This window comes from Malaya genurostris, chromosome 3 (genome assembly GCF_030247185.1).
Source record: "Malaya genurostris strain Urasoe2022 chromosome 3, Malgen_1.1, whole genome shotgun sequence".
NCBI lineage: Eukaryota > Metazoa > Arthropoda > Insecta > Diptera > Culicidae > Malaya > Malaya genurostris.
Window position 1 is genome coordinate 216,683,606 of NC_080572.1, and position 26,359 is coordinate 216,709,964.

At 39.0% G+C, this 26,359-nt stretch overlaps 1 protein-coding gene across 9 annotated transcripts in view; it reads left to right on the forward strand.

Annotated features, from left to right (window-relative positions):
• LOC131437244 (FH1/FH2 domain-containing protein 3) overlaps nt 1-26,359 on the forward strand; it is a 328,287-nt gene that overhangs the window by 296,167 nt on the left and 5,761 nt on the right. For 6 of the 9 annotated variants that reach the window (XM_058606462.1, XM_058606465.1, XM_058606463.1 and 3 more), the window contains 5 exons: nt 1,465-2,048; nt 2,286-2,432; nt 19,558-20,372; nt 20,442-20,684; nt 20,747-21,045. In XM_058606462.1, coding sequence (XP_058462445.1) covers nt 1,465-2,048; nt 2,286-2,432; nt 19,558-20,372; nt 20,442-20,684; nt 20,747-21,045 — 2,088 coding nt within the window. Of the gene's footprint in view, nt 1-1,464; nt 2,049-2,285; nt 2,433-19,557; nt 20,373-20,441; nt 20,685-20,746; nt 21,046-21,189; nt 21,349-26,359 lie in introns of all 9 variants that reach the window. The other 3 variants (XR_009230739.1, XR_009230741.1, XR_009230740.1) reach the window with 2 other exon arrangements.

Consider the following 26,359-nt stretch of genomic DNA (forward strand, 5'->3'; position numbering starts at 1 on the left):
CTCTTTAAGTGATCATCGTTGATTTTGCGCATAGTGATAATCGGGCATGATTTTTTAGCGGTGATCGCAACACTGCTGATGTTTATTTAAACTTGGCATGAACACATTTGCTTTGACCCTTGCTCAGATAGATTTCATAAGTTGAGAAGCCCGCTATTTGCGACTCATTGCTCGCTTTTTGAGACCTGTTGAGAACTATGAGTGTATTGTTCACTAAAAATAAACTAGCGCCCACTGGTGGGTTGTAGGGACCAGTTTGGGAATCGGCTTTGACTATACTTTTTCCCACACATAAAAAAAAATTGAATTTGGCAGATGACCTAATCTCTCATACGATGTAATTCATAAAGACCTAATTTGTCAAATGACGGAAAATTTCATTTGTAAAGACCTAATGTTGAATTAGCATGAGTTTTACTGGTTTGGTCTGTAATTTGCAGGTGCGACTGTTTGCATTTAAAAGCACCTTTTATCAGCTTCCGTGGCTCAGTCAATTAGCAGACGTACTTTGTAATCCAATGATTCTCGGATTAAGTTCCGCGGTGATCGCAATCAATATTCTTTATTTTTATTTCAATGAATTTCATGTCCTGAAATTCAAGGCACATTATTGAATATTCTTCCATATACATTTGCGTGAACTGCGATGCGTTCTCAGGGATAGTTAAACCGGAATCCGCTAACTTAAGTACTAAGGTTTTCAGGTACCATAGGTTGACTTGAAATTTTAAACTAATCCGCCTTCCGGAAATAGAGAGAGCAGAGTTTCAAAAATATCCATCCATCATAAAAATGACTAATCCAATACACAGCCCTGGTTAGTTTATGGACATCCAAATTTACTACGATATTCCGATATCGGAGATAAAAGCCAAAAATTCTGAAATGATACTTGCATCATTCTTCGCTTTTACGGTGCCGTGTCATTCAAAGGTGGCTTTTGACTACAATGCATATTCTTCACCAAGAGCTAGACGAATATAATGATCACAATGTTAAAAGCCCTTGCGTTTTTGATTGAAATTCGTTTTTATTTTCTGTAAAACTTTACTGAACAAAACTATCAACTAACATCAAACAAATCGTTTTTGAAAATGTGTTGATACTAAGCTCACTCTCATATACAAGCATTTTTGAAATGTTAGATATGATGCTCTGACGAGAAGGTTGGTATGCTGTTTGATTGTTTTTATTTGATGTTGAAAATCTCATGTTAGATGTATGTGTATGAAATTATTAATCAAGAAGACATGATTTCAACAATTCTAATGGCACTAAGAATCATGGAAACAATTAAATAAGCATAAATTTATATTGCTATCAAATAACACCTGCATTCAGTATAAATTTTTCCGTTCGCCGATCACGTAAAAAGTATCATGATATCGTCGCAAACATACTAGCTCTCATACTAGCTACATTACAGTGCATTAGTAAAATATTTCCGTTCTTTTTTCCCACCAGTGGAATCCGACAACGAGGACAAGAAACTAATACTTCAGCTGAAGAAGGATCACACGGTCAAAGATCTGACGCAGAAGCTCAGCAGTCTACCGTTGAGCCCGCAGGAGGACAAACCCTCGAACCGGATCGGCGATATGTCCGGTCTTATTTCCAAAGCGAAGGAAGGACTGGCCAAGAGTAAAAGCAACAAGGACATATCTCGATCCCCCAGCGTGGACAGCGACATAAAGAAGCTGGCAAGCGAGCAGAAAAAATCCGAAAACGAGCTCCACTGGGAGGAAATCGTGAAAAACATGACTCGGAAGTTGAATCTGTGCGACCTGGACTTTACCGATCTCACGTCCGACGACGATAAGGATGTGCTTGCGCCACGGGGCTTCGGAGGGGCAGTTCCCCCTCCGCCTCCGCCCGGTGGAATGATGCCGCCGGTCAATGTGATGCCTCCTCCACCGAACATGATGATGCGACCGCCACTTACGAACCTGGTGCCACCGGCGTATCCCAGCGGTGGTCTCACGAATCCAGTCGCCATGGCCAATGGCGACACAAGTGGGATGAACACAATCAAGAAGAATAAAAAGACTGTGAGTATAAATCATGCTAGAACTGCATTCGATTTTTTTCTCGTTCCCTTACAAATGAAATTTTCCAGTGGTGGAAATTCATTTCCTTGCCACCGTAGCCAAAACCTACTCGCAAGCGGGAAATTGGAATCAAAAAGCAATTTAACTTTTTGGTTCGCTGTTTCCTCCTCCCGTGTGCATCTGTATGTGTATGCGTTAATGCAGCACTCTACGGTGTTTCCAATTTATTGTTTGCAGGTGAAACTTTTCTGGAAGGAAGTTCGCGAGGATATGATCCCGACGACGATACAGCGCACCATCTGGGACGAGCTGCCGGAGGCCACCGTGGACACCCAGAAGTTGGAGCATTTGTTCGAATCCAGAGCCAAAGATCTGATGACAAAGGTAAATGACTTTCGAACTGTGGTTTTCCTTTTTTTTTTTGTTTCTTTCTTCTTCTCGAGGTTCTACCAGCAAGCGTAGCAGAATTTCAACTTAGCAACTTCTTCACAGACTAAATCTGCAACATTTTAAACATTCATCAACTACCTGTTAGATCTGCTACACTGAAATATTTAAAACAAGCCTAAGTCTGGGATACCGGGAGATGCTAATCAAATGGCGTAGATTAATCTATTTCCTTGCACCTTGTGTATTGTTAATATTATCACTGCTCACAAATGTAAACGTTTTTCTTTGCGTTCTATTTTACTCCTCTGTTTCCTCGACACATCGAAACCATGACAAATATTAAAATTTCAACCTGCACATCATTGTTTCGGATCGAAAATAAACCAAATCCTCACTGTCACTGGCTCTCTTTCATCCCTTCATTCATAACCAATCACTAGGAGGTGAGTGTCTTCACGAAATAAGTTGATAACGTTCAGTGAATTTCATTGTGTTTTTTGTTGAGTTATTTAGTTTATTATAGTTCCTTGTTGTCTTATTCCATGTTTTCTATAGAGTGCATAACAATGTCTTTTGACATCCTTTCCTTTACATGTTTGACCTTACATTATTAGTTTTTAGTAGAATTATACTGCCGTTCTACGCATGTTCTCTAATCACAAACTTCTTGTGCAATGAGTAATATTGCATAGAGCAGTAATAAGCTATTGAAGAATGTTGTTAAATATTTGTTTTTTGTTCTATGTTATGTTCAATTCCTTTACACAAAAATCAACTCTTACACACAAAAAAAAACAAACAAAACGTACTCTATTTGTCTACACGAGAACACTCCTTCCACACATATCATAATAACAATCAAAACAAACACCTTTTTTTTCGAAGTGTTCGTTTTCAATAACCATTGTGTGTAGTTTTTTTCTCGATTTAGGTGTATCATTGAACTGGAAGCTTTCTTGTATAATTCTAAAAATCATTGATTTGGAAAAATCCCAGGAATGCCAAGTATTTGCAACAATTACTCATTGTTAGTTGAACTGAGCAGCAGTAGATCATCCGTAGTTGCCCATCGTGACCGACTGGATGAGAGCAAATGTACAATGATCTAAAAAAATTAGACTTGAAAGAAGCCAATCATTTGCATTTAGGATATCCACTAACTCAAAACTCATACTCTCGAGGAACTGGTTGAATAAATTTAACAAGCGACTTTTACCAGGGTGAGGCTGATTTTTCAATAAGTTGAATTTATTTCATCCTAGTCCCGGGGCTTTATTGTTACATAACAAGCGCCTCAGTGCCAACTCCACCATCGAAAACTGTAATGCGTTCAAATTAGTTGTCATGACGCGAGCAGTGTTCTGTGGCGCCACAGAGTCAGGGAATGCATTTTTAAATAAATTTGAATATTTCTTGTTTTCGTTCGTATTGTGTCGATTGCGTATTCGTCGAGCCGTATTCCCAAGTGTGCTCACTGTTTCTTCCGATAATCCGTCTAGGAAACGACGACAGTAACCACCAGTGACGCAGCTAGGAAAATTTGCAGCCCCATTGTTTGTTTAGTGAGTAAAAAAATAAAAGTTTCCTCACATCCATCTCTAGAGAGATCGATTTGGTAAGCAAAAAAAATGTCCCAAGGTTTGATTTATCGTCCCCAAAAAACGTTGCGCACGAGGCAAATGTGACTATTACAAGTGGACAAGTTCCAGTCCACAATATCAAAAAATTTATCAAATCCAGTATCTGGTAAATTTTCTGATTAATGTTCAGAGACACTTCAGGGTTTTCGATATCGAAGGAAGTGGTAGGGTGACGGTATTTCCATCTAGTTCAGCACCGATAGTCATCTCTTATATTCAAATTATAAGGAGTGTATCGAAAAATAGCTATCCACAAATTTTTCTTTCAAATTATGATAAAAAACGATTTTTTATTCAAACCAAAAATTGATCCTTTATTGTACGAGGTTAAACTTGAGCATAATGAAAACCGGATGAAATTTAAGTTGTTCCTTCACGAATTTTCAAACTTTTGATCGAACACTCTTCATCAAGTTCCGGACAAGTGTTGCATCGCATTTTTTTAACGCTTGAGCAGATTTTTTTTAACTACTGCATGTTCCCAGCTGCCTTACTAGTCTTCTTGAAGACCCTTTTCGCGATTGCCCAGTAACGTTTGATGAGTCGAAGCTGAGGGTAATTTGGTGGATTGATATTTTTCTCAACGAAATTCATACTCTTTTCCACAAGCCGATTTGGCTTAGTGAGCCGACGCTAAATCCGGCCAAAACAGTGGAGGTGTACTATGCATCTTAAATAAAGGCAGCAATCTCTTCTGAAGACACTCAGATCGATAGATTTCTGCATTTATATTTCCGGTAGAGTGAAAAATGGTTGACTTCAAACCACAGAAACATATTGCTTTCCATACCAGTACCTTTCGATCGAATTTCTCCACTTGAATCGACCTGTCCGCATTGCTCACATCCTCCCCAATGACGACAGTAAAGTATTGTGGACCTGGAAGGGTTTTTGAGTCCTCCTTCACGTAAGTCTCATCGTCCATCAAAACGCATGCATCCGGACACTGCAAAAGACGCGAATACAATTTCTGGGCCCTTGTTGCTGCTCGCTTCTTCTGTTCTACACTTTGTTTTGAGATTTTCTGCTTCTTGTAAGTCTTCAGATGATTTCGCCTCTTGATACGCTGGATCATTCCGACACTCGTTTCTGCTTTTTTGGCCAAATCACGTATTGACATTGATTGGTTCTCCATGATTAGAGATACCACTTTCTGATCCAGTTTCAGGTTGGAAGAACCGGGTTTTCGGCCTCTTCCTGGTAGCTCATCCAAAGAATAGTATTCCCCAATCTTATTAATGATGGTTTTAACACTGACATGATGAATGCCAAACCGTTTCGCCAATTTTCGCATCGTAATACCCTTTTCACTTAGCAATGTGCCCAGAACCTTAATTTTCACTTCCTTTCCAATACGCGACATTTTGAAAACGCAGAATTTCAACCCCACAAACAAAGAAACAAACAAAAGCTGACAGCCAAACGCACAGCATGCTGTGATCTGAGCATAAAAAACCATCACAAATGCGTACAACACAAATGTATGTGAATAGATAATTTTTTTGATACACTTCTTAAGTTAAAATGACATCTGCTGTGTCTGCTCGATCCATTGACTTTACGAAAGTTTTACTCAAATTCAGTTTTTTCGCCACATCTCTTACAGGACTATTTGGATTCCTCCTGAAAGCTTGAACTTTACCAGCGTTTTGTGTTTTAGTGGTTGTTAAAACGTAGAGCCGTCTTGAGCTAGTTTTGAAAATGATCAGTATCTAATGGGGAAAACAGATTAGAAAATTGACAAGAGAATGCAATAATGCAACCGCGAAAATGTTACCGCAGAGCAGAGCTTATAAAAGTCATTTTCATTGACCCAAAATAGACGAAAATGACGAGAAATTAATGTCACTCTCAGCTTCGCTTGCAAACTATGAGAACGAAATCCAGGTGCAGTCAATGACATAGCGGAACAGTAGTTTCAAAATTGTGTTCTTTATTTCATTTGTCCTTTCAGTCATTTGCTGTTTTCCGTGAAAATCCTATAGTAAACAGTGTCGGTATTCAACCGAAGCTATGAGAATCGAAAATGACAGAAAAAGATTTTACAATTACTTTTATCTGTTGGAGCTCGAATTTGTAGTAGTTTTGGTTTCCAAAGAGGTTCTGGGATGGAATTACTTCGATTTGTCGTATTTTAGTCACTCTTTATAGCCAAGCGTCACAGATTTTCAATACATCGATGAAAGAATGAGAGTTGAAATTCTGCTGATGCTCCCTAAAGACGTTTGGTTTCGTCTTGTCATAGAGGAAAGAGTGACATTGACAATGATACTCTCTCATTTTTTCAATGAGAAACGAAAATGCTTCGTCTCTCTTCGCTTGTTCTGGTGTCGGTCATTTACGAATGAGACAGTAAAATATTGAAAATGAGGTTGTTGAAATGGTTTCTTTCATTGAGAATGTGTGACAATTTTAAGCTCTGCCGCAGAGACGGGACTCGAACCCGTAGCTAACTACAGAACCAGGGGATTGCTTTACGAATTAAACTACCCTGCATGGAATAAACAGACGTGCGAGGTCAGTGTAGTGTGTGTTATGTTGAATTTGTTTCTGTAGATATAGGACTGTAAAGGTGAATGCCGTAGTAACCGAGTACAGCGAAGCATGCTCGTAAAGTCAATTAGAATTTCTCTTCATATGTTTTCATATGCAGGGTAGTTTCATTGGCAAATCAATTCTCCGGTTAGGAGTTGGCTACGGGTTCCAGTTCCGTCTCTGCGGTAACATTTTCGCAGTTCTCGTTACATTTTTGTATTCGTAGCTCAATTTTTCAATCTGTTTTCCCCGTAAATTGCAAGAAAATACTCTTAAAAATTATATATGTTTAGTCTCGATTCATCTCGATTAGTCTGGAACAAAAATTTTGTTCGGCTTTTTCTCGAAACCACGTATTTTTTTCAACTTAGTGGCACTAGTATTCCAAAACTATTGCGCGTATCCACGTGAACCAAACGGCATTTTACTTGTTTGATGTCAGAGATTTCTGTGCACGGAACTACAACCAAAAATATTCATTGTTATTTAAAAAAGTTATTAACAAATAAAAGTGCAAAAATATGGTCGAAAATTGAAAGATAGCCGTCATTTTGTTTTTTTTTCACGGTGGAAATTTTTCTTTCCCATTCCAACCATAGCCAATTCAATACAGAATATGCAACTGTTTTGCTCTTTGCTGTACGATGATTGGTTTCCAAGAAATGATGGCACCCACTAAAAAATCGAACGAGTTTGAGCAGCAGTTTTCAGAGCCGCCACATTGAAAAAATACAAATTGAGAATTATGAACTTCCATATTGAAAATTATAAATTTACATGTATGTACGTGTTTTATGAAAAGTATAAATTTAAAATGTTGATCAATGTTGATTTTTTTTTATAAATAAATCATTTTTTGGAGGAATCTGGCCTTAACTTATCAAACTGTGTCCTAGGATTGTCATCATATAAACTTCTAATCGAAAAATAGTATACGACGGTATACATCAGGAGCACTTAAGGGATAATTTACCAATGTCACGAGTACACAGAGAATTGTTAATCGTCTAAATTTATGTCTACTGACGCTAACTTATTCGGGCATCTAAAACATGGTAATTTTCAACTATTGATTTGTGTCATGTTCATCGTAAATTATTCCGAGCTAACGATACAAACACGTACAACATGTGGTAGAACTTAAAAGTATACCAAAACGCATAGAGATGGTCGGGAAAGCATTTTTTCAAATCAGAAACCGACCCGTACCCGATCGAAAATAAAAAAAAAGTTTAATCGCACCCGACTCGAATTCGAGATATTTTTTTCTTCCAAACCCATACCCGACCCGAATCCGACAAACATTTCTTTTTCTGTATCCGAACTCGACAATTACTTGTCGGGTTCGGGTCGAGTTTCGGGTGCAAATACCTGGAACCCGACCATTTCTAGTATGTGTTTAACCGTTAAGCTACGATCAGGCTAGCCGGTTTATCTGTCACAGTTTATCTGCCACAGACAAGTAATTTTTCGGCAGTTTTTATTTGGTCTGGCAATGTGATCACACTATTCACAGTTAAATGACTGCAACAGTCATGTTTGACTGCCGACAGTAAATATTATGACAGTTGTTATGTTTGACTGTGACAAACTTTTTGAGCATGTCTTGTGATTACATTGATCAGACAAATAAAACTGGTTACAGACTTAAATATAGGGAGTGGGCTGTATATTGCAGTTTTTTCTGCACAAAGTGATCACATTGGAAGACAATTTGTGGGACAGAGAACTTTTCACGAATTTATCGCATTATGATAAAAAGTCGATCAGGTCTCACAAACGGAAGTTCGTTGCGTTGCTACTTGGTGTGTTGTGTTTGGAAGCAAATAAAGAAGGAATATAAATGTGCTCCGGTTTTTACCTATTTTAAATATCAAAAATAGGTATAGAAATCGATCAAACTTTAGATAAATTTTCCGAGGCCATAAAACGCAGGGTGGATTGGTTATTATCTTAGAAAATTTCAAATACTGAACTTTTCCACAGTTTTTAAAAATATAAAACCGAAGCTCTTCGATGTACCTAAAAATCATTTACTAACCAAGTATGAAGTGAGCGTGTTTTTGTTAAAACGAAACGTTTATTTTGAATGAGAAAAAAATAGTCGAAATAGTGACCCATTTTCGACTTCTTCGTAGGAATTGAAATGGTGCAAGTCAATGCGTGGCTATTCGATAAAAATAAATGGTAGTCATTTCATTTGAATTCATATTTGTTTTCCTTCCTTTTTTTTTATCTCTGAATGATTTACATTTCAAGTGATTCTATTATAAAATAATTCATCTTTGTTACAGTACTTTGGTTGTTCTGTTTCTTATTTCCTATTTGTATCTTGGTTTTCACTGATTTAGTGTCATGTGATACAAATAGTATTCAGAAATAAATGAATACGACGGTGAGGGAGAAGCTCCCAGTCAAGTACTTTTATTGTATCCTTCCTGAACTTTGAAACTGATTTTGATTTGACTCTGCAGTATTTTTCTTCAAATGCAAACATAATTCTAAAGCTTTCCTCAAATCATCTCTTTCTAATACAAAATTCGACAATTTTTAAATGATGGAAATATACGATGTTGTTTGTTCTATGACTATGATGCATATTTGATATGTTTAGCAGATGTCATAACAACAACAAAATATTGAGATTCTTTCACATCATATGTTATGTTCATTATCTACACGTTTGTATCTTAACGCTCACATCATGCAGGTATCTGCTATTACTAAAAAATCGAGATCGAAAGCGTGAAAAAATATGTTTCGCAATTGTTAAGTATTTTTCACGCAACAAATACATTTTCAATAGATTGTAAATGGAGTGGTAGATTCAAAAATCAAATGCAATTAAAATCCATAGAATCATCCTACCTCCGTAAATATGACAATTAAAGAGTTGAAATTTTGGGAAGGTTGTCTCCAGTGCAAGCTCTTTCAAATATGGTATAACGGTATGAATTCGCTTTGTGGGATTTTGACAGATCCACAATTTTGATTACCGAACGCTTTGTAATCAATTCAATTATCTAACTAATGAACGGACGATAAGCTATTGGAAATTCGGTAAATATTTACAAAATCTAGAAAAAATGTTCAAATAAGTACATATTTTGTTACCGTTCAGCATTTTTTAATTTGGAGTAGTAAATACTTTTTTCATTAATTCATTATTTAATTTTTCATAATTATTTCATCCAAGTACAAAGCAAAACGTTCCAGTACTATGCTTCTGGAAATCCATTGCACTTTATCGTAAAGGAGGAGCTCGGAAAATTCAGTAGTAATTTCTTTTAAGAATTCTACGAAATGTGCGATATGCTCCATTATTTCGACCGGAAATGACGACATTGACTACACGGTTCGGTGAGTAGTTAGTACACGTGGTTGAGAGATAGAAGTGGGGTCTAATACTCGTTAATCGATTTCGATCGATTTTAAGTACTTTTTGTAAAATAAACAATATTTGTGTATAGAACTAAAGAGCCGCAGCATCATATCCAAAGAGCCTTGGGCTATCCTGATTCCCGGCTTTCTGCTCCTGAAATAGTGGTCATATGCTCAAAAATGGGACTCACTCACTTTTCGTAGAGGTTGCTTGACCGATATTCACAAATTTAGGTTCAAATAAAAGGCCAAAACTCCTGAGCTTCTGAACTTTGCGAGGATGCAAGTGTTTAAAATTTCATGTTTGCCATTTCTTAAATTATAAGTATTTAAAATTTAAACCGTCGTTTAAAGTACGATGGCCGAATCATATAAAATCTTATAAAATATACTAAAATCAATACAGTTTGTAAGTCATGTTTACAGATGGTCATTCGAACCGACTTCATTTACACCGGTTGCAGAAGTACCTACAATAGCAAAACTGTTTCATTTTGTTGGTTGTTGGTTGTACTAATTGATGCGCAATCAATTTTTTTTGCTTTCTTTCAAGAAGCAATAAAAATTATTTCAAAGAATACCACATATCTGAGAATGTAAGAGTATGAGTGATACGAGAAAGCCATCAATACACCCTCTAGGTGGATTAAAACAGGTTTTTTATTACTATCTGGTATCTACACAGAAAAAAATTGATCACGACACCAAACCTCTTGGGGAAAACCACGTGTTCTCACTTCTCACACTGGTGCTGGAACGTTTTGCTTTGTGTTTAAATGAAATAAACAAGTTTTTGGTTGTCATAGAATCTGTGGCAGACAACTTCTGCACAACAGTTTCAGAAACAGTCAAATTGGTCTGTACAGTCATCAACTGTTTGTCTGTCGACTATGATCACATTGTCACAGATAATCTGCACACTTTGACTGTATACAGATGGACAGTCAAGCCGATTTTGACTGCTTGCAGACAACTGCGAACCGATTACACTATATTACAGTCAAACTGCAGATAAACTGGCTAATGTAATCGTAGCTATTAAATAATTTGTGACACTAATTTGGGCTCATTTTTGACAATAATTGATTCAGATTGAATCGAGTAGTTCGAAAAAGCTTTCTTCAGTGTTTATATCACATAGTAGGCATCATTTTTCCAACCAAGCGCTTGACATTTACGTTGCCCCGTTGCCCATAATCTAAAAAACTTTCTGGGACTTGAATGTCGATTTTTTCAAACAATTTTTTCTTAGATAACACTAAATCTCGACGTTTCATGCAATTTTTAGATTTTTGGCATCAAAAAAATGTTCGATTTCGGAAATCTCATGTATTCCCTCCTATGGTAATTTTTCAAGATCGAAAATTTTCAAACCTTAACCGCTGGGTAGTATCCCTTACCTATGTTCGATTTAGCTCAAATTTTGCATAAGGAGAACTTTTTTCGAGGTGCTTAAACTTTTGAACTGTAGCGCTTAACGAAATTAGAGGTGATCCCAAAATATTGGCACACTTATATACATTAGAGCGATAAAAAACAACGCGTTTTGTCGGTTACGTCACTTATACCATCATATCTCCGGAACCAAAAGTCACAGTCATTTGATAATCGAACTTGATCAATGGCCTAAAAATAGCTTTCAAACGGGCCTAGACTTGTTAAAATCGGTTCAGCCATCTCCGAGAAACTTGCGCGGTAAAAAAAACAACACGTTTTGTCGGTTACGTTATTTATACCATTATATCTCCGGAACCAAAAGTCACAAGGCAGAAACATTTGGGTTTCAAACTATTCTCATTCATCAATGCAGGTATTCAAATGGTGAGGATCTTCCTTAAATAAATTATATAAGTTACGTAACATCGGATATGCGACCACAATCTTCGAAGCCGAAAACTTTGGATTGCGGTGATATAATCAAGAAAAACTCCTGAACTTTATTATTCAAACACATCAAGAAGAACAACGTCACATAGACGATCCCTTTCATTTCGAAACTCGTCTCGTCGGAAACACACATCATCATCCATCATATCAGTGTCCTTTTGTTTCGAAATAACTTTTCAACAAGTTTTCAGCTGTGAACCACATTCAATCCTTTGTCAAAACTCTTGCTATGCTGTCATGATTGAAAGTATGTTCCGGGCTCATTTTTCGCCTTCCAGTATCTCCGGAAAAGTGTTCTCTCATACAATAATACAGCGGGTAGGACGATATCGTAGTACGGTTCGAAGCACATCGCATCTCGCTCAGACCAGCTGTCATAAAAGTGGATGGACGTTTCGTTTCCAAGCAAGAGCAAACATATAAAACAGCGCCGGAACAGCGTAGTAACAATGAATTACATTATCGCCATTTATCGAGTTTTCCACAAATGTAAATATATCTTCTCTATGTGTCCGGGAATCCCATCCTTTTGGGTGCTTCACAAAACGGTATGTGTAATAAATATTCATTACATATGTGCTAAAGATATTCATACAGATGCACAGTCATCAGAGTTTGGTAAAAATTTTCTTTGAGAATAGTTTCGACCAAATAGCGGAAAGTAATAAAACGAAAGGATTGGCAGCACTCCGAAATACTTTGACCGATGTTTTTGCAATTGAAAAGGAAGACTGAATTAATTTGTGTAATGTGGCAATCAAGTTGTCTCAAATAGCAATCCTCGATTTTCGGCTGGACATGCAAAATGATGTTGAGAAAGTTAAAAATAACAGATGAATAGATGCCGGAAAACAATTGTTAAGTTCGTTCCGAAAACCAAGATGGCGACTGTCAGGTTTATTATTATTCCTTGAAAATCCTTACCATATCAGAAAACGATGTTTGAGCTCGTTTCGAAATTCAATATGATGAATTCTTGTTTATCGATATTCATTGAAAACCCTTACTAATATTGTTAGGATTTCCAAGAAATATCGATATACCGCAAGTCGCCATCTCGCATCTCGGATCGATCTCAAATATCGTTTTTTGGTACGTACACTAGAGATGATCGGGTAAACAACTTCCTGTACCCGAACCCGACCCGTACCCGATCGAAAATAAAAAAGGTGGGAGGATCATGTCAGAGACATTACTGGATGATGTGAATACGAATTAAATTGCCGTGCTTTTTCCGCAGTTCCGAATATCGATAATCGCACGTACTAGTTGATCGGCTGTGTGAATTTTGCAAACTATCAATGCGTCACTTGCTTAATTGTAACGGTACAATTATGAAGCGGGACACACAAGAGCAACAAATTATGGGGTTGTGTAGGCCGATTAAAATAAAAATGCAATGTTTTTTTTATTTAAAAGATATTTTTATTCAGGCCTATTTACCTACAAGCTTTACGTTGCCGATTGATCTGAGTTTTTAGATAAAAACTTTTTTGTGTTGGATCTCGTTGTCACCCTTTTTTTTTCTAGGGGGAGAGGATCTTCCATTTCCCTCCTGCGAGGATTGAGGGGAACTTCGTTCGTGGTTCGTCTCGTCATCCATTGCCGTATCGATGGTATTGTTGTCGATTTACGTCTTCTTTTCGTTGCTAGTTGCTGTAGATGCACCTTGTTGTATATTGGTTGCAATTGCTGGTTGGATGGAGGGTAAGTTGTTAACTGCAGCCGGTGTACTTTGTTTTATAGAGGATACTGATGGTTTCGTTGAAGGGATGCTTCATTGTTGTTGGTGACTGTCACAGGTGTACTGGAGTTGCTTGGGCTTGGTGTGAAGGAAGCACCGTTGTCCTTTGGTGTAGTTGTCTCCTTGTTCAGTTTATCACATGGCTTTCCGTAGTGAACAGCTTTTTGGCAATATTGACATGTGGCCATCTGATTGTCATAGGTAACAAGTGATTTGCACGGGATTCTTGTATCCTAACCGAAAGTCACACAAGAAGGTATAGGCATCTTCAAGCGCATGCGTAACAAACGTACGCCATTTAGAATATCGGGGAAAAACTTCTTCCACTTTTCTTTTTCGATAGAGAGAATCTCTCCGTATTGGGGCATAGTTTTTCGAATATAAGGATCGATGACGCTTGAGGGAAGATCATGCTTACGCACTTCTATAGCACTATCTTTCATATATAGTGGAATGTTGTACTCAATGGTCTCGTGCTCCACATAGTGCACGTTGTTATTGTCTTTTGCGAATTGAATTGCATCCAACTCTTTATAAAACTGGATGTAAACAACATTATTCGTCTCATTGCATTGAAGTAAATGCATACGTTTAATGTCAAGATGCATTTGCTCCTTAAACAAACCTTCAAGTTCTCGTATCGAAGGCCGAATTTTACACTGCTTGAAGTCAACAATAGTAGTATTCTTTCGTGTCGGCGGTAGCTTTTGTTCGTTTGGTTCACTCATTTTCGAGGTCATTCTATTGTTCACTACACAATACTGTACTTGGTTTCTTCCGTCCCGAACGTAAGCGGTTTTGTTATATCGACTGACTTGGATGAGATGTGAAAGCGAACTGAAAAATGCAATGTTCAAATACATTCATAAATTGGAACACTTACAACAAACTGTGTATAGCCATCTAGGATTTCTAAATTTAAGTTGGGAATTAATGACATTAATTTTAATAACTTACCTGTCAAATCCGCATTGAAGATACAAGTTTTATACAGATTTAAATGAATATCCTCAACCCGAGTTTAGGAATTCAAAAACATTAATTATTGATATCCACTCGCCAAATGTGAATAAAATGTATCTTTAATATCTTCAAAAGTCATGAGAAATGGTAGAATATTATTCGCTTATATACTGATATGATATGCACTTCACCAGCTAGATATTTTTAGTGAACTACTTACTAGCCAGTTGTAATTCCATATAAAAAAGATCTTGTTTGAATATTATTCAGTTCTTCTGTAAAATGATATATACTTGGAATCAGCAACGTGAAGTATGGTCATCATGCCAAAGGTTTTGATCTGTAACAATGAACAATTTCGCAAAAGGCTACAAAATCAATTATAAGAACATTTTGGTTATAAATTGAACTAACTATGTATGTGTCAGTAGGATCGTAGCACCAGCCATGCAATGGTTTCTGTACACTATGAATCAGCTGCGAAGTCTGTTGAAACAAAAGGTCAAATTCCTCTACAAGAATGTAATACCAAAGCTTTGCTATGTATGTTTTACTAGCGAACATAAAATATTGACTGAAAATATTTCGTATTTCTATGTGTCGGTTTTGCACGATACGTTTTGTGCAATGATTCGTTCAATTCATGCGGTTGAAAATTTGCGCGCCTTATTTTGGTACTGAATTTCACCTTAATGCTTGTTCATACTAAACATTTAGGAAAACTTTAATTTTGATATACTTTATGTTTCGTCTTCGACTCGTCAGTACATAACAGTTTATGTTGAACTGTTATGTAACCTAGCAGCTCAACATAAACCGCTAGGCAGACATAAAGTTTCTGCTACTTACAGAACACTTTTTTTTATTTGCACCGAAGTGCAACGTCTTGAGTTATTAATTTTGAGTTATTCGTGGTTGTCTCATACTACTGACAATTTTATCATTAGTTGCTGATCATGTTTCAGATGATATGGAGAAAAAATTATGTTGCTGCGTTAAATATAAGAGATATTCGTGGTTAAGATACAAAAATCCCCTTACCCGACTTGAACCTGAGAATAAATTTTTTTGCAAACCCGAACCCTACCCGTACGCGTTAAACTATAAAAATCTTTAGCCGTACCCGATCTCAACCCGAAAAAAACTGGGTTAGTCGGGTTCAAATACCCGAAACCCGAAAATTATTTTGTATCCTAACCTGACCCATCCCGTTTAAAATGAAAAAAATTGTTATCCGAACCCGACAAACATTTTTTTCTACACCCGAACCCGACCCGTACCCGTCGGATCGGATTCGGGATACCCATATTGTAAGGGTTTTCAAGGAATATCAATTAACCGGAAGTCGCAATAACAATCGTGCATTTTAGAACGACCCAAAAAAAACATTATTTTCCGGTTACTACTCATCGAATTTATTCCGGAAATTATTCATTTGATTAGGTTTTACAACATTCACTGAACAAACCTTTTACGAATCAAATCCCAAACAATAGAAACTTTTTTAACGAACTAACTTCAACTCGGTGTAGAATTGTCAAGCGATAGTCTATGCTAGGTGAACTCTACGTCATGAGATTTTGTAAAAATTAAAAAAAAATCATTTGTTGTCTGGATGCACTGACTATTTTACTGTAGCGCTTCTAGTTATCGGATCTGGAATGTTTCGACCGCAATTTGCTTTGAAATGTTTCATCCTTGAGTGCTGAATATTTTTTGTAACTATTCATTCTGTTTCAAAATGCTATACTTGATGGAAGTAGCGAATTGAAGATTGATTTTGGACACCCACCTCGGGAAAATTCAACGTGATCAGATTAAAAATATCGATGTCGATGTCGTGAAACTAAGAATAGGAAGCTGCATTGCACGTGTTAAAACGAACCATGCCAGCAATGATGGTGCATCAGAAGAATTCGTCTGCGAGAAGAAACAGAATCTAAGCTAAGAAGCCGTGAAGTTTTTGCTATTTACAAAACAACTTGCTCTCTAACAGGCATAAAACCTCTTCATTTTTTTTGCATCAGCAGATTACAATCAACCAAATGATACATTTTACTTAAATAGATAGTAATCCTAGGAACAATTTTTTGACAACGTTTCGCGATAGATAAAAGTCGAATGAATTGGAATAGTGGTTGATTATGCGACACATGCTGCAAAATGGTCCTTGTATCCATAAATGGTTCTAGCATAGGGGATCGGAAAGGAAAGAATAGTTTCGAAAAATACGGCGATGGATATCTTTTTGTAAAATCAGCAAGAGATCTGCCACCAAAGTAACCTTGCTGACATCGCGACGGACAGATAACCAATCGAGATCAATCAGTTTGCATCTGTCATGGTAACTTGGAAGGTTCCACGGTATCAGGAAGCCGACGCAGAGCGAATCGAACAAATTTTCGTTGGATTGCTTCAATGCGTTGGATATCGTTTTTGTAGTACGGTGACCAGACAACCGAGGCATATTCGAGTGTAGAACGAACCGCGGAGTGGCATTAGCAGTGTTTTAACATAAACTGCTAATGCATTGATAAGTCTAAGACAAAACGGAGAAGTAAGCAAAATATGCATGTACGCTTTGCGCAAACCAGTACCCATTAGGTACTGAGTCTAGAATTTCGTGAATGACTAGAATTTCGTGGCCAAAAGGTATGTCCGGAAGTTGTACAATGAGTTTTTTACGAAATATGATAGATGCATCCTCATTAGGGTGCCAATATTTTAGGGTTATCTCTAATTTCGTTAAGCGGTAATGCTCAGGTTTAGGCACCTCAGAAAGACCCTATTTGAGCTAAATCGGATATGGGTTAACGGTGCCGATCGTCGGTCAAAGTTTGAAAATTTTCGATCTTGAAATATCACCATAGGGAGAGGGTTGGGGGGAGGGGTTACATAATTTTTTTTACTCCAAATGTCTTAGAATTGTCTGAAACGTCGAGATTTAGTTCCATCCCGAATTTATTTTTATTTTTTTATTTTTGAATAAATTCGACTCTGGAACTTCTTTTTTTTAATTCTCTTCTGGGAATTCTGGGAAAGTTTGAATTTCCGAAATCAAACATTTTTTATGCCAATTGTCTCAGAAATTCTTTGATGTCGAAAGACTTAGAACTACCTGAAACGTCAAGATTTTGTGTAATCTCGAATATTTTTTTTTCAAAAAATCGACTCTGGGACTTTGAAAAATTTTAAGATTTCCCAGAAAGTCGATTTAAAAAAAATTCTCTAAATAACATTAAATCTAGATGTTTCTTTGGAATAAAAAAAAAAATTTCAAACTTTGACCGCCGAACGGCACCGCTTACCCATATCCGATTTTGCATAGGAACTTTTTTTGAGGCCCTCGAACTTTTGAGCACTACCATCGAGTCATCGGTCGAGATGAAGTCCCTAGCAAGTTCAAATTGCAAGTTCGTTATTGCCGTTCTCTAGAAAGCTTCTGATCTAGCAAAAAATTTTCAGATGCGGACCCAGGTTTCGTGAAAAACAAGATGATGGATTTCCAAATGTACAAACAGAAGTACCTGAAGCGTATTCATCCGTACTTTAAAGCTCACAATGAACCTGAGTTTTCGCAGCAATTGACAATCTACCCAACTGCCTCCAATTCCACCTAATCGAGAAATATTGGACAGTTGACGATTTATTAATTTTTAGTTTGTTTAACGTAAAGTCGCCATAGCCAAGTTCAGTTTTGCAATGGTTGCGTGGAAACATATATTGGAGAAACCAAATGAATGAGAAACTCACAGAAAAAAGGATTTTTTGGAAAAAGATACGCTCAGAGGCAGGACTCGAACCTGTGTTTTATGCAATCCATGCATACGCGTTTTTCCTTTTCCGCCACTCTGAGCTGTGATAGACACAGTCCTACCCAGTGCTTGAGCGGAAAATAGGTATAGAATGAGAAGACTACCCAAGTAACCATATGCATTATATCACTGCACATTTACAACTCTATTTTTACATTGTTAATGTATAATTACACTAATCCTACATACTTTAAAGCAATGTGCATTAAATTTGTATTCAAAACGTAACTGAGCATTATTTATTATATTACCTTCCGTCGTGCTATATATCGACATTCAAAGCTATATTTTGGAGCAACGAAACTTTAATAATAACTATAAGAGAAATAATCTTATAAGAGTCTAATAATCGCCCTTTCCAGCTTTATAACAGCATTGTAAAAACATTTGTAACTCCGTTACATTTAATCAAATTTTACGCGAATTTTTAAAGTTGAATTAATGTGAAGTTATAATGCGTCGTGGTTACTTGGGTAGTGTTTGTTGTCTGATTAACAGAGAAGATGTTTGGATATATGGTACCGATTGTGAGGCGGCTAGGATTTAGATCATTGTTCGATGTATGCTTACTAACTCGGTGCTGTTGTAGAACTGTGCCTACAAAGGCTCAGAGTCGGAAATGGTAAAACTCGTATGCACAGATTGCATAAGAACACAGGTTCGAGTCCTGCCTCTGCGTGTATCTTTTTCTAAAAATCATCTTTTCAATGAGTTTATCATTCATTTGGCTTCTACAATATATGTTTCCACTCTGTCATTGCCAAACTGATTGGATAGAAAAAGATGGCCAACAGAGTGTCCAAAATATGATCAGAGGTATTCGAAGAAATCTTCAGGATTTCATCAAAATAAATTCGGAATTATTTTTTCGTGATTTTTCCTTTAAAATGCAATTAATGACCTTCATTATTTCATTACCGACCAAATACAGAGTCAAACCTTATTATCATTTCTATTGCATGCCAAGCTAAGCTTTTTAACTTGAAGTTTTATTCATTTCGCAAGGTTTATGAATTTCAGGTGTTGTGCTGCAACCCAGAGACGAAACTTCTCGGTAGCGGAAGCCGTTCTTCTTTTTTTTTGCTTATGATAAAACCGTTATCCTAATCCTGCAACGAATATTCTTTCTAATAACGAATTAACTCCCATTACAGAAGCAGCAGGAGCTGAACAAAAATAAAGAAATTATCGTGCTGGACCACAAACGATCGAACGCTATCAACATCGCCATGACGAAGCTTCCACCGCCAAGGGCCATCAAGGCGGCAATCCTAAAAATGGACTCCACGGTGGTTACCCGGGAGGGTATTGAAAAACTTCTGAATATGCTACCGACGGACGAGGAACGCTGCAAGATCCAGGAAGCACAGATGTTGAATCCAGAACTGCCACTCGGTACCGCGGAACAGTTCCTGCTGACGCTGTCGTCCATATCGGAACTGGGAGCTCGACTCAAGTTATGGGCTTTCAAGCTTGACTTTGAGAACATCGAAAAAGAAATCGCCGAGCCACTGATGGATCTGAAACAGGGTATTGAGCTACTGAAGAGTAATCTGACCTTCAAGTGCATTCTATCCACACTGTTGAAGATCGGCATTTTCCTAAATGGGGCACCGGTTAAAGGATTTCAAATTGATTACCTCGCAAAAGTGCCGGAGGTGAAGGATACCGTTCACAAACACTCGCTGCTTCATCATCTGTGTCACATGGTGATGGAGACTCAAGCGAACACCACGGATCTGTACTCGGAAATTGGCCCCATCACACGGGCTTCGAAAGCCGATTTCGGAGAGCTGTCCCACAACGTCACCTACCTGGAAACGGAATGCAAAGCTTCCTGGGATCGGTTAAAGTTAATCAGCAAACACGACACGGCACCGCATTTGAAGCAGAAGCTGATCGATTTCCTGGCGGACTGTGCCGAACGCATCATTATCCTAAGTATTGTCCACAGGAGGGTACAGAATAGGTAAGATGAATTAAATGAAAAAAATATGTGTTCTGTAAACCCGATACCAATGAGACCATCGTTTTGCAGGTATCGCAAGTTCCTACTATGGTTAGGAGTTCCTCAACACCGCATTGCCGAGTCTCGGCCAAATGAGTTTTGTCGGATTGTGTCGGAGTTCGCTCTCGAATATCGAACAACGCGAGAGCGTGTTCAGCAGCAGATTGAGAAGAAGGCCAATCACAGAGAGAGAAACAAGACTAGAGGGAAGCTGATTGTTGATGTTGCCAAACTCAAGGGTACTAAGGAGGACCGAGCCGATGTTGAGTTAAGGTTAGTGCAAGTTACTATCGATAGTTTTTAGGACGACTGGTAAATTTTTCTTTCTCACACAGAACCTTGCTGGGAACACCAACCAAAGGACCAGCCGGGGAGGAGCTTGAAATGAGTGGAACCTTAACATGGCGACGAAGACGAGGAGATGCGACGGCATCGCCTGTAACATTAATGAACAGTAGCGGCCACAGTACACTGAACAGTAGCTTCACCGGTAGTAATCACAATCGGGACGAAAGCTTCACGGATGGTGACGACGAAATTTTGGAGTCGTTGGTCAAAACAGCCACCAAAGCAACCACTCCAAGGCCTGCACAACGAGAGCGGAAGCGAACGCGGCAGGCAGATCGGAAGTCGTGTAAGTCTTTTATGCGCCCAAGTACACCAACTTCTTTTTTTTTTTCAAGCAATATTGCTTTCTAATCTTTTGCAACCACACGTTCCGTTCTTTCGATGGTGGTAGATAACTAAAACACGGCTACTTTTGTGGTATTTTCTATAGTTAAGAGGTCGAGAACGCGCGAGGGGTTCACGGTGGAACGCAGTGGACATTCACCAGTCTAGCCGAGTGACGGGAAGCGCATTGTAGATAGTGTAACCGCGTGCTTCCAGTGCAATCTCATCCCATCCCAACCAATAGCATATAAGACGAATAGTACTGGTGAATTCTTTTCTGCTATCTGCGTTTTTTTTATTTTTTATTTTTGAATTTTGGAAGCCTTTGGTCTGGCTTACTGGAATGTCGAATGTCTTACTAACAAACAGATCCTCTGCATGCTTCCTTCCATCAAAGTAGATTGATTTTATTACATAAATTTGAGTTTTCTGTTTAACATGATATTTCGAAAGGAATTACTTGCTCGAATACTGCATCAAATTGGCATTTTGTTCTCGATATATACCGTATTCTCGTACGATGCAAGTGTCACAGATTCCACTTTACCTATGTCCAGATATAGTAGAACTAGGAAAAAATACCGTGGTTTTGACATTGATCTGAACCCCAAATTCTATCCATTATGTTGCTTTTATTCTACTGACATACGGTCTTTGTTTTCTCTGAGTTTTACTCATGTAATAAACTGTATGAGATATTCGGTAATAGGAAAAACATCGCTAGAAGATATTCATCACTAAGGAAACGAAATAGTGCACCGATAATATATTGGAATATAATTGTTTGTGGACAGCATTTGTCTATGAAAATTTTCATAAAAAAGTTGTAAAAACTAATAAGGGCAAGTTCAGGAGTTTTCTAGTTCTAGATGCATAATTTATGTCAGTTACAAAATTTAAATCTGGATTCTATAACAAGAAAAACTGGCAGCCCCAGCAGTGTTTTACTCGGGTTTCAAATATACGAAAAATAGAACGGCATCGTAGACCAGTTTTAAATTTGACAGAAGAACTGGTCAAATAAATAAAACTAGAACGGCTTGCTGGGGATACGTTTGTTCCAGTTTCTGTTATGTTATAGATCTTCCATATAGAACTTCAAGCTGCTGAATTTGCTCTAAAAAGACAATTGAGTGTAATTTCTCAATTACAAGTTTTTAAATCTTATAATTTTGATTTTGAATTTGCTCTGCCCAGCCGTAATTGGCTTTTGGATGATTTTAGAACTGCAAAATAGTGTTTGCAGAAACATAAACATTTCACAAAGAATCTGAAAAGGCGCACTGCTATTTCGTATTGTGGAGGTGTGAGAAATGCACGGTGGGTTCGGTGGCGAGCAAAAATTTCATATAAAACCTGTTTTAATCCACCTAGTGGTCTGATGATTGCCTTTCTCATATGACTTGTTACTGTGCACTGAGCTAAATTTTTTTTTCACATTATATGATGTTCTAATGATTTTGCACTATTAGAATTTTTAATGATAGCTACAAGCTTGTTGGATACATGTCACATATATAAGATAATCTTATGAAACATATAACTCTTCTTAACGTTATTTTACAAGATTTTCAATTAACGAATGAAATTTCCAGGCTGAGTAAAATTTATAGGCGCGCCTTATAATCTGGAACAATTTATGAAACGCATATTACTTACTCTTACTCTTTCAGTCGTAGACCACGCTGGTCTCTGCTGTATACAGGAGGCGTCTCCATCCAACTCGGTTCATGGCTGCTCGCCGCCAGCCTCGGTAGCTGCGAAGGGTCCGCAGGTCGTCCTCAATTTGATCAATCCATCTTGCCCGCTGCGCGCCTCTTCTTCTTATACCAGTCGGATCATTATCGAGGATCATTTTAACCGGGTTGTTCTCCAACATTCTAACAACATGCCCTCCAACATTCTAACAACATGCCCTTCGTACGTACTTCGTACGACGGCGAATTTTGCTCGATCGGCTGACGTTATCTTCTCTCGAGCCCCTGCCTTTCATGTACTTTGTCTTTGACACATTGATGTCTAGTCCGATCCGCTTGGCCTCAGCTTTTAGTCCGATGTACGTATCTTCCATCTTCTCAAAGTTGCGTGCTATTTGATATTATAGCACGCAACTTTGAGAAGATGGAAGATACGTAGATCATCATCAGCGAAGCCAAGTAGCGGAACGGACTTTCTGAAAATCGTGCTACTCGTGTCTATCCTCGCTCTTCTTATCACACCCTCCAAAGCAATGTTGAATAGCAGACACGAAAGGCCATCACCTTGCCGTAGCCCTCTGCGAGTTTCGAAGGGAGTCGAGTTTATCCCCGATACTCGAACAACGCACATCACTCGATCCATCGTAGCCTTGACCAATCGTATCAGTTTGTCCGGGAATCCGTAGTCGTGCATGATTTTCCATAGCTGATCTCGATCGATTGTGTCGTAGGCTGATTTGAAATCGATGAATAAGTGATGTGTGGGCACATTGTATTCGCGGCACTTTTGCAACATCTGGCAGATGGCGAACACTTGATCCGTGGTAGCGCCCACAAATCCTGCCTGATGTTGTCCCACGAATTCGTTTGCAATCGGTGAAAGTCGACGGCATAAGATTTGGGAGAGTACCTTGTAGGCGGCGTTCAGCAGAGTTATCGCGCGGTAATTGCAGCAATCCAGCTTATCGCCCTTTTTGTAGATGGGACACACGATTCCTTCCATCCATTCCTCCGGTAAAATCTCGTCCTCCCAGATCTTGGTAACGACCCAGTGCAGTGCTTTCACTAGTGCATTACCACCGTGTTTTAGTAGCTCGCTTGGAAGTTGGTCAACACCAGCGGCCTTATTATTTTTCAACCGGCTTACCACCTCCTCCACTTCTTGGAGGTCTGGGACCGGCAGTCTATCGTCCTCCGCACGCGTTCCCAAGTTCGTTACCGCGCCGCTACTTTCGTATTCCGCCACATCGCCATTGAGGTGCTCGTCGAAATACTGCCGCCACGTCTCGATCACCTCACGGTCGTTCGTGAGAAGATCCCCGTTGGTGTCCTTGCGCATATCGGCCTGTAGCACATGGCCTCTGTGCGAACGGTTCATCTTCTCGTAGAACTTCCTTGTGTCATTAGCACGGAACAGCTGTTCTATCGCTTCGATCTCGTCCGGTGCTGCAGCTTGCTCGCCCAAACTGCATTCTTCTCGGCCACTAACTGTTCACATTCGTCGTCGAACCAGTCGTTCCTTACGTTCGGAGTCGCCGTACCTAGCTAGCGTTGCTGATGCAGTGCTACCTATGGCAGAACGGATGTCTCTCCAGCCATCTTCAAGAGTAGCTGCACCAAGCTGCTCTTGCGTTGGTAGTGCCACTGCCAACTGCTGCGCGTAATCTTGGGCTACTCCAGCATCCCGGAGCCGCGCGATGTTAAACCGCGACGTTCGGTTTCGACGTTGGGTAGCCACCGTCGAAAGTTTTGAGCGCATGCATACAGCAACCAAGTAGTGGTCCGAATCTATATTCGCACTGCGGTAGGTGCGAACATTGTTGATGTCCGAGAAAAATTTTCCGTCGATCAAAACGTGGTCGATTTGGTTTTCTGTCTGTTGGTCAGGTGATCTCCAGGTAGCTTTGTGGATATCCTTGCTGGGAAAGAAGGTGCTTCTGACTACCATTCCACGGGAGGCCGCAAAGTTGACACACCGTTGGCCGTTGTTATTCGATGCGGCATGCAGGCTGTTCGGCCCGATTACCGGTTGGTACATTGCCTCCCTTCCTACCTGGGCATTCATGTCACCGATGACAATTTTTACGTCTCTGCGTGGGCAGCCGTCGAAGGCTTGTTCCAGCTGCACGTAGAACGCTTCTTTCTCGTCATCGGGTCTCCCTTCATGTGGGCAGTGCACGTTAATGATGCTGTAATTGAAAAAACGGCCTTTAATTCTCAACTTACACATCATAGCGTTGATCGGCTGCCACCCAATCACTTGCTGACGCATCTTGCCCAGCACTATAAAACCAGTTCCCAGCTCGTTCGTTGTGCCACAGCTTTGGTAGAAGGTAGCCGCTCGATGTCCGTTTTTCCATACTCGCAACCTGCGAAACCTAGCGACTTGCAGTTCCATGTTCCAAGTTTCCAATAGTAGTCCTTATTCCGTCGCGTCGGTCTATGCCGATTGTTCCGGGTCGTATTATCTCCTGTATTATTCGTAATAAATGTTTTACGGGCGGCTTATTAGGCCTACGCCAACACCCTGTCTCGCCGGAGGATCATCGTGCTTGCTCTGTTTAACGTCCCAACTAGCACTAGGACGATCCCGTTGGTGGGGTTGCCACCTTGGATTTAGCTGGACGGGATACAGCATTTCATACTCAGCCGCTAGATACCAGAACAGACGCTGTTTGAAGCCGCTCCTAACATGGAGTACAGACGCTCCGACATCCTCTAAAGAGTACCCCCTTCCCTGTTAGCATACGACCAAGGTCCCACCGGGGCTGGTTACCCGATCTTTCCTCTGGTTGCTCGTACCTCAGCCGGCACCGCGGGGAGGTAGGGATAGGAGTTACTGGACAAGAGGCTAAGAGCCACACTGGGGCCTGAATTACGCATTGTCCAGTCGTTTACCAACCAAAACGCATATTATATTACCTTCGAATATATATGGATAGGTTCATCTTTGATCTTTGCTGGCCATTTGTTTGAACAAGTGATACGTATATGATTCAAATTAAAAATACTGGGATTATGGTGCTTAAGGGAATCAAATTTTAATTTTTTTAAATAATTGTCTTATCTAAAACTTATTGTGATTATATTCTTCGCTATATCGCTTTATATCGTTCCATAATATAAACTTATTATAATATTTCAACTACACTTACTTCTTTGGGACTGGCGGATTTCATCGGATATTTTCAGTTATCAGACGAATCAGATGCACTACGAATAGCAAATAATCGAAAACTACTACCTTTTTCGTGGATTTAAGCTATACTAGTGGTCAGTTCTGTAAGGAGGCACCTTCTGATATTTGCGGAGGAGAAGTTGAATCCCGAGACCGAAAATAAAAATGTTTAATCCTCTTACTAGACAGACAGAGTAATGAAACGTACCGGATATTTATTTCAAAGTCCGTCAAGGCATATCCTTGAACGAAGTTGAATGAACTGTCTTATCAGTGATTTAAAATAACATTGAGATGCGGAACTTCCTAAAAACCTGTTTGAAGCTGTTGATGAATATCGAAGACACAACTCTCTCTTCAGCTTCAAGCAGTCTATTTTCATCAGCTAGAAAAACAGTGTC